Raw genomic sequence first — 14,867 nt, forward strand, 5'->3', positions numbered from 1 at the left:
ATTTTCTCAACTCCAACAACTTTTTCAACTTCAGTCACCTTTTCTGTTTCACCAACCTCCTTAGCAACAATTTTAACTTCTTCATTTTGAACAATCTCATCTTCTTGGGCAACACTTTCAGACTTCATCTGCTTTTGTTCTCTTACTGCTTTTCTCTCCTTCAGCTTCTCCAGTCGATCTGCAAAATAAAAATGAAAACATTCAGGAGAGAGATGAGATTTTGCAACATTAATATGTTTTTCTTCCTCATCATCACTGCTGTCATCAGTTGGTGATTGATCAAATTCTATTGATTTGTCAGAACTATCATCCGAAGAACCAGAATCAGATGGTGTTTGATCAAAGATAACTTCACTTTCTGAACTCTCATCTGAAATCTGTGATTTTTCATCAGATGAAACAGACTTCTCTTCTTGATCTTTCACACTAACACCAATAGATTTCATCCACTCGGTAAACATATCTGGTTCTTTCACAATCTGAGCAATAAAAGCTTTAAACTCTCCTTTCTCATCTACAAACATATCCCAGCTAAAACCTTCAGGTAACCTTTCATCATCCTGATTGATAAGGTATGCTTTGCTGTCGGATGAAATGTATTTGTTCCAGCTAAAATTTTCTTGATTCACCAAACATGCTCTTTTTGAATCCTCTATCACTTTTTTACCATGAGCCACTTGTGGTTCTTGTTGTGTTGTTGACCGACTTGTTGGTATATGGCTTTTCGGTAATAGTCATTTTTTCCGAACGGATTCTTAGCTTCACTTGCTTCTCTGTTCTTGCATTCCCTCTTGAAATGACCTTTCTCCCTGCATCGAAAACAAGTAACTTTAGATTTATCAAAACCTAAAGTAGAAACATGTGCATCAAGAAAGTCATTTCTTCCGGTAATCAATTTGAACTTCTCGGCTCTTCTTAGGACACTAGCTAGACACCATTTGATGTCCATAAGCTCCATCTCTTCAGCGTCGATCTGATCGTAATCCTCTTTCGTTAGCATAGGATTTCTGATCCTCCCTGCAACCAATCCTTCATAAGATAATAGCACGGAACCAAGTAATGCCATGTGATCTTTCGCAATTTCTTCAGAGAAACTTTGTCCATCAGGAAGATTCAAAGCAATGTTGCATTGTATCACATAACCATTTCCACTTTTAGAACTTTGATGCTGAAAGCTTGATGTTGCATCTTTTGGATTAACACTCGGATATGAAGAAAAACCACTGCTTTTGTTTGAACTTTGATCAACATTTTCAGATGAGTCTCCAGCACTAAAAACAGTTTGAATCTTTGGACTTCTTTCAATTTCTGGAACACTGCCTTTGTAGTACATTTTCACATCTTGTTGGCCACTCGGATTATTCATCCTCGCAATCTTTTGCTGTTCCAGATCTTGACCCTCAATCTTCTTGATAAACTGAGAAATTGTCAACCCATCATAAACTCCTGTGTTTTTCAAGATCATCAAATATGTACCCCCACTCTTTTTGAGGTAAAGCATTAGCTAACTTGTCTACCCATTCTTCACGATCTTTGGTTATGCTCAGCATTGACATGGATCGTACTAAGTGGCAATATCTTTCAATAAGCTTCTTTGTATCTTCCCCGGGCAAACTTGTGAATAAATCAAATTCCTTTTTAAGCAGTGCCTTTTTGCTCTTAATCATATTTTCACTACCCTCAAGCTTGATTCTAAGAGCATCCCAAATTGATTTTGATGTCTTGTCATGTTGAAGCAATGCAAAGATGTCTTCCTTAATAGCTTGCTGAAGTAGACTGATCATCATCTTTTCAGCTTTGTACATATCACGTTCCGTGTCAGAGAATTCAGAAATTGTTTTCTCAACTTGCAGATCAGTACGTGGTAGAACATACTTCTTCAAGATACACTCCCATGATCTCAGATGGTTAGCTTGAACCCAGTTTTCGAATCTATCTTTCCATCCATAATACTCTTCTATGCTCATTAGCTTCGGGGGCTTTTGTAAAGTTCCGGTCTCTTTTTCCAAATTCATGTTCTGAGCAATGGAAGCCGGAGTAGTCGGAGATGTTGCAAACACGTTGTAGAATTCTTCACTCATGATTTGGTTGCGCGTTTTTCAAAAACACACAACTTCAAGCGGAATCAAACTTCAAGCGAAATCACCTGAAAGAACACCTCAAGCGAAATAAGAGATTAAAATTTCAAGCGAAATAACAACAAACGCTTTCAAGCGGAATCTCTGAAATTGTTTTCAAGCGGAATATCAATTGAAGCGAAATCACTGATTTCGCTTGAACCTTTTCAAGCGGAATACTGTCTTTGAAGCGAAATATGTCAAGTTCAAGCGGAAACAAAAACTTGTCCGTTCAAGCGGAAACACTCGAAGGTTCATTTTTGCCATTTTTACTGTGAATTTAGCTCTGTAATTTTCAAGGGTTTGTTAATATGCAGTTTTACACAATCTGTAAGAAATTTGGCCGATTTTAACCGTTAAATCTTGTTCAGATGATTAAAGAAGGTGTAGAAGTCAGAAAACACATTGAAATTCAGCTGTAATCTGCAGAACTCCTCCTCCTGAGCTCTGATACCAGTTGTAGGATCGTGTAGCTGACCCGAACGAGTCGTTCAGAGGAGTTTTGATCTGTTTCAGGTGCGGAAAACAAGAAACAGACTTAGAAACAACTTGTTCTTCACTTTAAACACTTTGTTGATTGATCTAACAATGATTACAAGCAAGAATCACACCGGCAGCACCTCGGTATGAAATTCAGTAACTGATACAAATGATTCCGCTTGACATGCTATATATAGGACTCTGATTTCGCTTGAAACAGCTTCAAGCGAAATCACAAGCATGCTGATTCCGCTTGAAATAGTTCAAGCGGAATAAGATAGTTGTTGATTCCGCTCCAAACCGATTCAAGCGGAATCTCTTTCTCAAGCGAAATCACCTTTAATACAACCTTAAATGTTCTATCTTCTCGAACTATGTGCCCTGATCTAACATATCTAGTACAAGACTCGATACAAGACGAAGTCGACAGATGCATGCACTAACAACATCTCTTCAACTCTTGAAGAGTAGCCCTATCTTCATACACCTGTTCCTCGATTTGCCTGACAAAACGCTGCTTGAAATCATCCGATTTTGCATCTGTGAATGAGGCCATTTGAATAAACTATATTACTCGACTTTCCTGAAAGTATGATATCTTCTTGGGAAAACGTGATGAAAAACAGGTGAAGTGACTATGAGTTTATATACTGAACTTTGTAATTATCAAAACGTGTAGATTTAATATATATAAACATAGTGGAAGGTTCAAATGAGAAGAAATTTTTTGTAAGAAGAAAAAAGAATAAGTTTCAACCAATAAGAATGTTTCATTTTACTTCATTTAATATTTGCATTTAATTTTAATGTAAGGGTATATTTATAAAGTTACATAGATCAATAACATCTAGTCTTCCTTTTTAATAGCTAACTACATTAAATTTGTAACTTATTTTTAAAAAAATATATATTTTTTCATAAATTAAAAAAAAATAATTTAGAGTGTAGGATAAATTACTAGGTGTGTAGGATAAATTACGAGTTGTGTAGGATAAATTTAAGCATGTGTCGGATAATTTTCGAAATGTGTAGGATAACTTTTTATGTGTGTAAGCAATGAAAATTAGTGTAGAGAATAATAGTCTTTATGAGTAATTAATTACTTAAAGATTGTAATAAATGAGATTAAAGAATAATTACTTAATATTTTACAATTGTACCCTTTGTTCTTTTTCTTCTCAACTAAATTTTGTTCTCAAATGAACCTCCCCTTATAAACATATTAATGTAAAATTCAAAACAGCAGTCTTTTAATACAAAAACCTTTTCAAAACCCCAACTTTTATGGAAAAACCGTAAAATTAAATACCAAGAAACCCAAGGGATAAAATATCGAAATTGAAAGAACAAAAGCAGATTATGAAAATTACAATTAAACGATTCATTTTCCATGTAAACGCGTTTTTTAAACTCTATAAAAAACCGATGATTAGTTTTGATTCAAAACATCAACAACTCGTCCTACAAATCACTTTCTGTCAAAAATAGTTCCAAATAATAAAACCTACAAAAAATCTACATGGCAAAGTTCAGTTTCTACCACTGGTCAGACATCAGCGATCTTAAAACACAATTCTCGATGTGGTCACTCAAAGAACAAAGAGAGACCAAGAACTAAACAGGAAAGTCGACATAATCAACAACACTAATAACAACAAAACCTGGAATAACATAGCATTGCTCGATGAAGTCCTCCACTCTCCTCCATCAGACTTCCAGAAGAATGCAGAAGAGTTTCTTACACAACTTCTAGAACAGGATCAGAAAATCTGCAACATGCTAACTGACCTGAAATTAAAAAGAGAGCATGAAATCACATGGAGAAAGGCTAGAGTCTACGAAATCTTAGCAAGTGTTAACCCTAGCATGTAATACTTTATAAATATTTCATTAAATTCCTATTTTTCTCTGTAGTACTTCATTTTAATAATATAAACATGCATCTTAATAGTTAATAAAAAATAAGAAACAAACATATTGCAACTTTTCACGATGTTGCAACTCTCCCATCAAAGAATGTAACACATTGCAACTTTTCACGATGTTGCAACAATTATATTGCAACATCGATATTGAAAGGTTGATGTGTGATGGCCAACATCATTGAAATGACGATGTTGGAACAACGATACCGGAACGATAACATGTAAACAGAATCATTAAACATTCGAACAAAGAAATGTAATCGGAGAATAGCGACTGAATCACGAGAAATATGCATTTGAGAGAGAGAGAGAGAGAGAGAGACATGCTTGCAGATATCAGCGAGAGAGACTTGAATGTGGAGCCAGATAATTATGTCTTATTTATAGAATTTTGAATATGGTTTGAATTTTGAATTTTGATTGTGGAGGCAGAATTTGGAGCCACTGTAATTTTGATTAGAGAGAGTAATTGATTGAAGAAGATGATATGTTACATATCTGGAGCCACTGTAATTTTGAGTTTGGAGCCATAATATTGAATCGTCAGAGGTTTTGAAGTTTGAATTTTTAATCATCAGTGGTTTGGTTAAAGTGGTTTGATTACATTCATTTGAATGGGCAGACCTTTGAATGGACATTAGTTTTGATTACAGTGGCTTGAATGGACAGTGTTTCGTATTATAACAGAGATTTTGAATGGACAGCCTTTGCAATCTAAATGTGGGCCAATTTTGAATTTTAAACTCTTTTAATATTAGGCTTTATGATGTAATAATGAGATAAGAAAAGCCTTGTTGGACATGCTCTCCTGCTGACACATCAGCTTTTCTTATGTCATTGAGATTTCTCCTTTTATAGAAAGTATAGATATATTTAATTATATTAGAATAGAATAATTTTCGGGTTTACACACGAACGAGTATAATCGAATAAACAATCTAATATTTAAATAAAAAAATAAACATTATTATAAAATATAATTTATTGACTTCTAAGCTAGTTCTTACATATGATTTCTGAATTTATTCATAAGTAATTCGCAAGATCATGCACTCTTCTTTCTTAGATATAATTTTCCTAGTTATAACAGAAAAAATAAACAACTCCCATACACTCCCTTTCCAAAAAAGATCAAGACCCCAAGTACTACACTTAGATTTATTAGATTTGTTGCTAAAATATCGATATTAAACCCGAAACTCCCGGCGGATGGCCAGTGGCCTAAAGAAACGAAAGAATCGGTTACATTTTTCATATGATCTCCTCATATAAATAGATTAAAAAATCAAACAGAGTTCATTTCGTATTACTTTGTCGAGTGAGTTTGACCTCTCCTTTTTCTTTTTCTTTTTTTTTTTAACTTTATCCACTTTTAATTTTTAACATTAACATTTGCATCTTTATAACTTTTTAGAATTTTTGTATAATGTTAATTTAACCTTTCTGGAGTTTTACGTACTTATTTTTATGTATATGTTGATAAAAATTCAAGTTGATTTACATTTCGATATACTTTTTTTTTTTTTTAAAAAGTGAGTCATGTCAAATATAATACGTTTTCATTAGACGGTATAAATTCGAGTTACGCTACGTTTCATGAGTCATGTCAAATATAATACGTTTTGGTGCTTATTTTATCGATGTTTCAGTTGGTATACCTTTTGACGTTTATGTACGTGACGGTATAAATTCAAGTTGGTTTACGCTTCAAAATTTTGACCCCCCTTGATTTTATGTGCTTATTTTTATATATGTGTCGGTATAAATCTAAGTTGTTTACATTTTGACGTAATTTTTTTTTCGAAAATGAGTCATGTCAAATATTATATGTTTTTGTGTTTATTTTTATGGACATTTTTAGTTGCTCTACGCTTAATCGGTAAGCAAGTGAAAAAAGAATTTAGTACGTTCAAAATCAGTTAAAAAAACTGACCTCGCAATACAGAGAATCAATTCTAGTTTTAATTAAAAAAACAAGTCAACTATTTTAATAGACCTAAATAAGAATTGTATACCAACAAAAGGCAAAGACCAATTGGACATTTTATGACGCAAATCAAGTTCGTATACCAACAAAAGGCAAAGACCAATTGGACCCTTTATGACGCAAATTAAGTTCACAAAATACAATAAAAATGGAAGAAAATAACCACGATTTCCGGCAGATAGTATACTTAATGGGCCCACTAAGACCGTAGAATTTATTCGGATCTATAATATAAACCGGTGGAATTCTCCTGTGTGTTATGCTAGGAATAGGACGGTAAAGATAAAAATCTAAAAATTACTCCTGTGTGTTATGCTAGGAATAGGACGGTAAAGATAAAAATCTAAAAACTAAAATCGTGATATGCTCAATGATTAGTCTGCTTAATATTTTTGGTATGTTTTTTATAATAGTACGTAATTTGATTTGTGGTTTTTGAACCGGTTCTACCTTAAGGGGAAGGTTCAAATGAAAACCACCAGATATCGCGAAAACTCGAAAACTAACTAATAAAACCTAAAAATCATACCAATTTTTTTTTTTTGCATACAAATTTTCGCTATTTAAATGATATAAAAAAAACTTTTTTTCAATTTTTTTTTTGTAGTGCACATGTGTAATACACATGTGTATGTGCACTACAATTTTTTTTTTTTGAAAATTTTTTTATATAATTTAAATAGCGAAAATTGGTATGCAAAAATTTGAAAAAAAAAAATTTGTGTGTTTTTTTAGGCTTTTTTAGTTAGTTTCGAGTTTTCGCGATATCTGGTGGTTTTCATTTGAACTATCCCCTCTACCTTAATATTGTAAGTTTAATTATATAATTTAGGGATTTTTACCTATTTTGCCTATTTAGAAGCTTTATTAGATATTTACTCAACCCATGACATCAATTACATATTTCCTCAATTCATAAGAAATTACCCCTTTATCCTTTGTAATTCCTTAAACATCATACGACCCTTCGGCCTTCGCAATCTGATTCAAGACGTTGCTTCTCCTTCAACAGATCTGTTTCACAATGGCAAACGACAAGACAATCTGGTTCCCCTTTGACGCAATCCGGTTCACGACGGCAAACAATGAAATTAAAAATTGAAAGACGATGGGAGACTATGCAATCCCCTTCAACGCAATCCGGTTCACGACGGCCGCCGCATAAAACCAAATTCCAGCGATTGTTATTTAACACCAGTGAGGAATTAATTTTGATTGAAAGAAGATGCTTTGAACCGGTTGAGTGCCAATGAGGAATTTAATTATGAGCCAATTAGATTTTTTCTCATCAATTTCGTTGTTGTCCTCTGTTGTTGAAATAAATTTCACTTATGGCCTGTGAACTTGTGGTATGTTTATATTTTTTCAGGTCAATTTCATTGTTTACAGGTTTATGTTCATAGTTGTTGAAATCAATTTCTTTTTCAACATTTGTTTGGTTACATGTTTATGTTCACAGTTGTTGAAATTAAAAACTCTTTTCCAACATTTGTTTTGGTTGTCGGCACTTGTGGGTTGTGATAGGGTCGGGCAAAAATGAAGAAGAAACTTGCGGAAAAAAACGTGAATTATTTTTGAGTAAATTACATAGATTGTCCTTTATTTATATACAAAATTTCATTCCATATCATTTGTCTTTAATTTGTGCATTACATATCCTTTAAATAACAATTTTGCACACATCCTTACATTTTCTCTAATCAACATCCATCAACCCAATTAAATGCACCCATGTGTCTCTCACATGAGGGACAAAATTGTCAATTTACCTTACCCAAACTATTTAAAAACCCTTGACTTTTCATTCTCACTTTATTTATCATGTCTTTCTCCATCTACTAAATTACCCAAACCATCTATTGTTTCATCTACTAAAAATCATTTTGCTAGCACCTTTAGTGATTTACAGCACACAATATGTATGTAGTTAAGTGCAAATTAGCAGGATATTTAGTACTCTTGCATTTAAGAGAGATATAATGGTACAATGTTTAGAATGTCTTGCATCAAATTTGAAACAAAGTCCAAATAATTGATCTCAGATGTTGATACACTTCTCTTTCTTAAAGGAGTCCATAACAATTTAGAAGCACAACCTTAAGTGATTAGTTCACTAAAGTCTCATACTACTTACACCATCAAAGGCTCGAAGTTTTGTGATATGCTAGAATTTAAGTGTAACATTTTGCTCATAGATTAACGCGGAAGCATTTGAGGCTAAATGTGAAACCATTAATTTACTCTTGTCGTGTGTGATTACCAATTTTGATATTTTTATGGGGAAATAAAAATAAAAGTTTTTAATTTTTCAGGTAATTGGACCATGTATCACCTAATTAGGGGCGACAATTATTGACACGACCCACCATCTCGTCCTGAACCTGACACGAAAAAAACATGTTTGGGTCGACTAACATGACTCGTTTAAAAAACGGGTCGGGTTCAGGTTGACCCTTATAAAAAACGAGTTGTGTTCGGGTTGACCAGTATAAAAACGGGTTGACCCATTACCCGTTTTTTAGAAAAAAAATCTTTTATTTTTTTTTATTTTTTTCCATTTCTATTTTACATGATCCGTTATAATAATGTTAGTTTTGACACATTATATTATTTATTTGTTACACTCATACTTATTATTAGATATGTTATCGATAACCTGCTTAAAACTCAACAGCTCACTTATAAATCATCAACTTTATGACTCATTTAAAAATATGGCTTAAACGGGTTGGGTTTGGGTTGACCCAAAATTTATATGGGTCGGGTTAGGGGTGAAATCTTTGACCCGAATAATAATATGGGTCGGTTTGGGTTGAACATTTTAACCCACCAACCCGTCAACCCGTCAACCCATCAACCCGACACGATTGACACTCCAATCTAATCTTATATTCGTCCCGTACCCACAAAATAATTTTTTTTCCAATCCGATACTCATTGGGTATCATGTTTACCCGTCCTAAATCCTTCGGGTTTCGGATTATACTGCTACACGAAAATATTACCTAGATTTAAAATAATGCACGAATCTCAATACAATGATACAAAGAAGGGTCATGCTACACGAATGAAAATGAAAATGAATTTGTAATTTGTAACTATCCCAAATGTCGATGGTAACATGAGATAGGGTTACGAATTCTATCGAACGCACAAAGATCCCCAAACAAACAGACTTTATTATTATTACCCAACCAACCCGTCGAACTCATCATACAAACCCTAATTAATCATCACACCTCACTCAAACATAACACCACACCTTCAATCAAATCGTCACACAATCTCTCTCTCTCTCTCTCTCTCTCTCTCTCCTAAGTAGTGGAGTATCAACCTACTATGGCGACTGAAGGTTCTAGATCTTCAAATTCATCCGTCGATTCCTACATTGGAAGCTTAATTAGCTTGACTTCCAAGAGTGAAATTAGATATGAAGGCGTTCTGTATAACATCAACACGGAGGAATCGTCAATTGGATTGACCAACGGTAGTTAAATTTGTTTTTTCAAATGTTTTTGGTGGTTACGATCTGTTGTTTATTTCTTTCTGTATGCGTATATTAGATACTTTAACTGTAGATTGGTGTAAAGCATGTTTAAGTTATGAAAGTAGTTGTTCGAATAAGAATCTTTACACAAGTTGTAGTCATTTTTTGTTTTTATGAGTATGTGATAGTTAGCAAAATAGGTTATTGTAGAAGTATAGTTTAAAGATGTTATTAACTTTGGGTAAAGTTCTGTATTGTGTCACAGTTAAGTGTTTTTATGGATATTTTTTTTTTATTAAAGTATTGGTATTTTTATGAAATTTGAGTGGATTTTGTAAGATTTCAGTTAACTACATGTTTATGTTTACCTGTATTTGGTAACATCACATATTAAGTTCTACTTTTAGCCACTGAGATATGTTTTTTTTTTTTTTTTTTTTGTAACTGCTACTGTAGTTGTAGGCTTGTTCTCTGACTATTTATAAGGGATGTATAAGTTTTTTTTTAGAATTGTTTGCAGTTTTTATATGTGATTGTGATAAAAGATGTGTGAGTGAGTTTGAAAACATTTGATGGCATGTGGCACAAATTTAAAGGATTACTCAAAGTCTTTGTCTTGAGTTTATGAAAGATGTATACAGTGAGGCGGATGTGCCACGTAGTATGTTTTACAAGTTTGATATTGTTTTGGTGAATACCAGGCAATGTGTTCGTGCGATTTTGTTAGGTTGGGATTTGCTGGGAATCTAAGGGCATTAGGTCATGCTATAAGTAAATCGAGGATATCAAGTGTAGCTGTAATTGTGGAAAGGCAGTATATACTGCAGTGAGATATGGACTATGGAGTAGTTAACGATAGGGCTTTTGATATGTAGGACTTAGTCTATTAAGATTAGTGATTGATGGGGATTATTAGTCATTAGATAACTATGATGTGCATTGAACGGCCACAGGTTTTTTAAAAAGAATTCTGTTTTAGGACTGCTTAAGCCACTGGCTCACCACCTACGTGCTAAGAATTCCTCACCGATGTGATCAATTAAGGCTTTTTAATTAGCCACATATGAGCTAATCATCCTCTACCACTGTGTATCAACTAGTCACTGAATTAACCATTTTAAACTCTAAACATAAATCAATCAACTTTTCTAAACACGTGCCTCGTCAATTTAACTTATCTCAGCTTGAACAGAATTTCCCAATCTTTTGACTAGAATAGTAATTGTACAAAAATGATATCATATCATATATTCAGATTCTCAGAACTTTAAAGCCTTGACGTTTACATAATCTTTATTGTTTGGCCACAAAAAAAAAAGACAAAATACACATGATAAGGTTTGTTGCAAGACAATTAAGCATCAAGATCAAAATTCATGTAAAGCAGTGACACCAAACTTACGAAAGTAACTATCTTATGATCTTATCCCCATTGACATGTGCTTGTTACTTGTGCTACCGTTAAATAACTTTCTTCTCTTATTTTTATAAATTCTTTCTGAACTCGTTTTGTTGATTTATAACTTATTACCGAAACTCTGCAGTAAGGTCATTCGGAACTGAAGGGAGAAAAAAGGATGGCCCACAAGTCATGCCTAGCGACAAGGTTTATGAGTACATATTATTTCGTGGAAGCGATATCAAGGTACTTAAATCTGAAGATGTTTGTTTTTCATTCATGCGCGTGCTCGTTTGTATATTGGAGGTCGTATATCATGACCATTGCATGGGATTCTGCTTTTTTTTTTTTAAAAGCTTTCTATTTCTTGAATTAAATACTTACAAGATACTTTCTGAATTTTGATTGAATCCTTTGGCAGTTAATTTCATTTTATTGTGGCTTGCACATCTTGTTGTATATTTGATTTCCAGTCAACAAAAATGTTACAATTACTTTCTTGTTTTGCAGGATCTTCAGGTGAAATCATCTCAGCCTGTTCAACCCACACAACCCATAAACAGTGATCCTGCCATAATACAGGTACATAGGATAAAAGCAGTGATATATACACAGACACACACACACACACACACACACACACACACATATATATATATATATACAACTTATATTTTGTAATAATCTGAACGCTTTATTTCAATGCAGTCTCATTATCCTCGGCCACCGCCTACATCATCTTCAAACTTACCTCCTGTTGTCAGTGACTCTTTGTCGACTCCTAGTACCTATAACCCACATCTGGGTCAACCCGGGTCAACTTTTCAAGGCGGGCTGCCTTTATATCAACCCGGTAGTGATATTGTTGGGCCATGGGGCCCGGGCCCATCACCACCTCCAAATGCAAATTCAAACACTAGTGGGCTTGCAATGCCCATGTACTGGCCAGGATACTATGCCCCTCCACCGAACACACTTCAACAATCACTGCCTCGACCGCCACAAGGGTTAGGAATGCCGCCTTCATTACAGCAACCTATGCAGCAGTATCCTGGGACCCACACTGCCAGCTCAGCTTCTTTAACATCTAACTCTTTACTAGGACCCACACTGCCTTCTTTGCCTACTGCTGTTACTACCACTGATGTCAATGCTGGAATACCCCCAATCAGTTCTAATGTGCTTTCTGGTGCAAGGTTTCCTTACACGTCCCAGTCGATATCATCTGTTGGCGGTGGTGGTGCACCGGTGGTCACTACTGAACCGCCCACACCATCGCTTGTAACTCCAGGTCAGCTGCTGCATTCTTTGCCGCCAGGTGGTGTTGTTTCAGCCCAGCTGCTGCATTCTTTGCCGCCAGGTGGTGATGTAGACGTGGTTCAAGTGTCACCGGCATCTTCGTCACCACCTTCTGTGCCTGTTCCGGTGGCAACAGAAGCTCAGCCGCCGATATTGCCGCTACCACCTCAAGCACAAATTGCTCAAAAGGTACTCATAGCTCTTTGCATTTCATTAATATATGCATAGGTAGAACCGTAGAACAACAAATGGATTGATTTACTTGCTTAATAGAGTAAAATGTCATTTTCGTCACTGTGGTTTGGCTAGTTTTGCGACTTTCGTCCAAAGGTTTGTTTTCCGCATCTGTATCCAAAAGGTTTGAAATTTTGCCATTTTCGTCCGGCTCGTTAACTCCATCCATTTTTCTCTGTTAAGTCGGGGGTATTTTTTTTTTCTTTTTTGTTAACTTAAAGGAAGGAGACTTAACTTTTATTTAGTACGGGTATTTTAAATGCTCGTACTTAAAGTGAATAAGACCAAATTGTCCTTTAAGTTAACAAAAAGACGGAAAATACCCATGAATTAACAAGAAAAATGGATGGAGTTAACGGGCCAGATGAAAATGGCAAATTTTCAAACATTTTGGATCCAGATGCGGAAAAACAAATCTTTAATTGAAAGTCGCAAAATTGCCCAAACTGACGAAAATGCCATTTTACTCTTAAAAATATTATATCGTCTCTGATGTGTTATTTTTATTGTTGTTTTGTAGCCCAATGGTGCTGCTTACCAGAACCGCTCAAATTACAATTACAGAGGGCGTGAAAGAGGCAGAGGATCTGGGGTAATTTTTTTCTTTTCAAAATCTAATATATCTTATCTATCATTTTTACTGTGATATGACCTAATTGTATGTATTAAATTTGTATACGTAAACCTATTCAGGGGTCACGACCAGTGATGAAATTTACTGAGGAGTTTGATTTTAACGCAATGAATGAGAAATTCAACAAGGATGAAGTATGGGGTACATTGGGAAAAAATAATTTAAAGGAAAAAGGTGAAAATGCGACTGATGAGGATGAATATGAAGAGGAAAATGTACCCAACTTACCTAAAGTTGATGTTAAGGTGTGACCCATTTGACCGTTTTCATGATCATAAATAATTACATTCTATAAAAATCATCTACTAAAATACACCCTGCAACAATCTACAGCCTGTTTACAGTAAGGACGACTTTTTTGATACATTATCTAGCAACACATCTGACCGTCAATCAAATTATGGGCGTACTAGATTTTCTGAGCAGATGAAGCTAGATACAGAGGTGAGATATACTTAATATTTTTGTCTTCGGGGGTATGTTTTGTTTTTAGGTACGCTGATGTGTTATGATTCTCTGTTGCAGACATTTGGAGAATTTTCAAGGTACAGAGGTGGTGGAAGGGGTGGGCGTGGGCCCTACCGTGGAGGGCGGTCACGAGGTGGCGGTTATTATGGAAGAGGAGGAGGATATGGTTACGTAGGGAGGGGCCGTGGCGGGAGAAATCCAAATCCAAATCAAAATGCAACCAATGATTATTAGAGTGTTGGTGTTTTTACAGATGTTTTAAGTGCCATACCGAATAGGAGGGATATGGTGGGTTTTTTTTTTTTTTTTTTTTCTTTTTTTAGAAGAGATTATATAATATGAATGTTTGTTTGTTCCCAGCTTTCTTGTGGTATGGTTTTGTTACTTAGTTACTCACGAGTATTTGTAGACTTGAGGTTTAAAAAAGTTTATGATTTGAAGATACTTAATATGTTGTTTTCTAGTGTTAATATTATCTGCTTTCTTTTTTTTTTTTATATGAAAATGCTTAAAAACTTTAACTTGGGTCTTCCTTTGTGACTTTAACGCTGTTAGATATCCTGAAGATAGATTAAACTCGGATTTCTGTAGCGTGGCTGCGAGAGTTTTCAAAGAGTTTATCAGGGAAGCTGACTTTGAAGCATGCTCAATGGGTGGTCGTTGGTTCATGTATATGTCCGACCGACGATGGGTCCAGATTGTAAAATTGACTGAATAATACTTGTGTGCTCTTCCTTCACCTACAGATGGACGGCAACATCGGTAATGGCCCTTCCTAGGACTCATTCTGATCATTGTCCAGTTTTATCATCCACCTCTGCCGTGAATTTTGGTAAA

At 34.8% G+C, this 14,867-nt stretch overlaps 1 protein-coding gene across 1 annotated transcript; it reads left to right on the forward strand.

Moving 5' to 3' along the window:
* Positions 1-9,614: 9,614 nt before the first annotated feature.
* On the forward strand, positions 9,615-14,486 carry LOC110926354 (protein decapping 5). Its single transcript, XM_022170104.2, has 8 exons — positions 9,615-9,996; positions 11,541-11,641; positions 11,906-11,977; positions 12,104-12,883; positions 13,449-13,520; positions 13,622-13,807; positions 13,896-14,006; positions 14,088-14,486. The coding sequence occupies exons 1-8, from the start codon at positions 9,849-9,851 to the stop codon at positions 14,262-14,264; spliced, it is 1,647 nt and encodes a 548-aa protein (XP_022025796.1). The 5' UTR covers positions 9,615-9,848; the 3' UTR covers positions 14,265-14,486.
* Positions 14,487-14,867: the final 381 nt, after the last annotated feature.

This window comes from Helianthus annuus, chromosome 17 (genome assembly GCF_002127325.2).
Source record: "Helianthus annuus cultivar XRQ/B chromosome 17, HanXRQr2.0-SUNRISE, whole genome shotgun sequence".
NCBI classification, from domain to species: domain Eukaryota; kingdom Viridiplantae; phylum Streptophyta; class Magnoliopsida; order Asterales; family Asteraceae; genus Helianthus; species Helianthus annuus.

Excerpts from the sequence above, each read along its gene's own strand:
- LOC110926354 (XM_022170104.2), top strand. The coding sequence starts at position 9,849 with ATGGCGACTGAAGGTTCTAGATCTTCAAATTCATCCGTCGATTCCTAC. Across the intron at positions 12,884-13,448 it reads AAGCACAAATTGCTCAAAAG|CCCAATGGTGCTGCTTACCA; the intron begins GTACTCATAGCT and ends GTTGTTTTGTAG. Across the intron at positions 13,808-13,895 it reads TACCTAAAGTTGATGTTAAG|CCTGTTTACAGTAAGGACGA; the intron begins GTGTGACCCATT and ends AACAATCTACAG.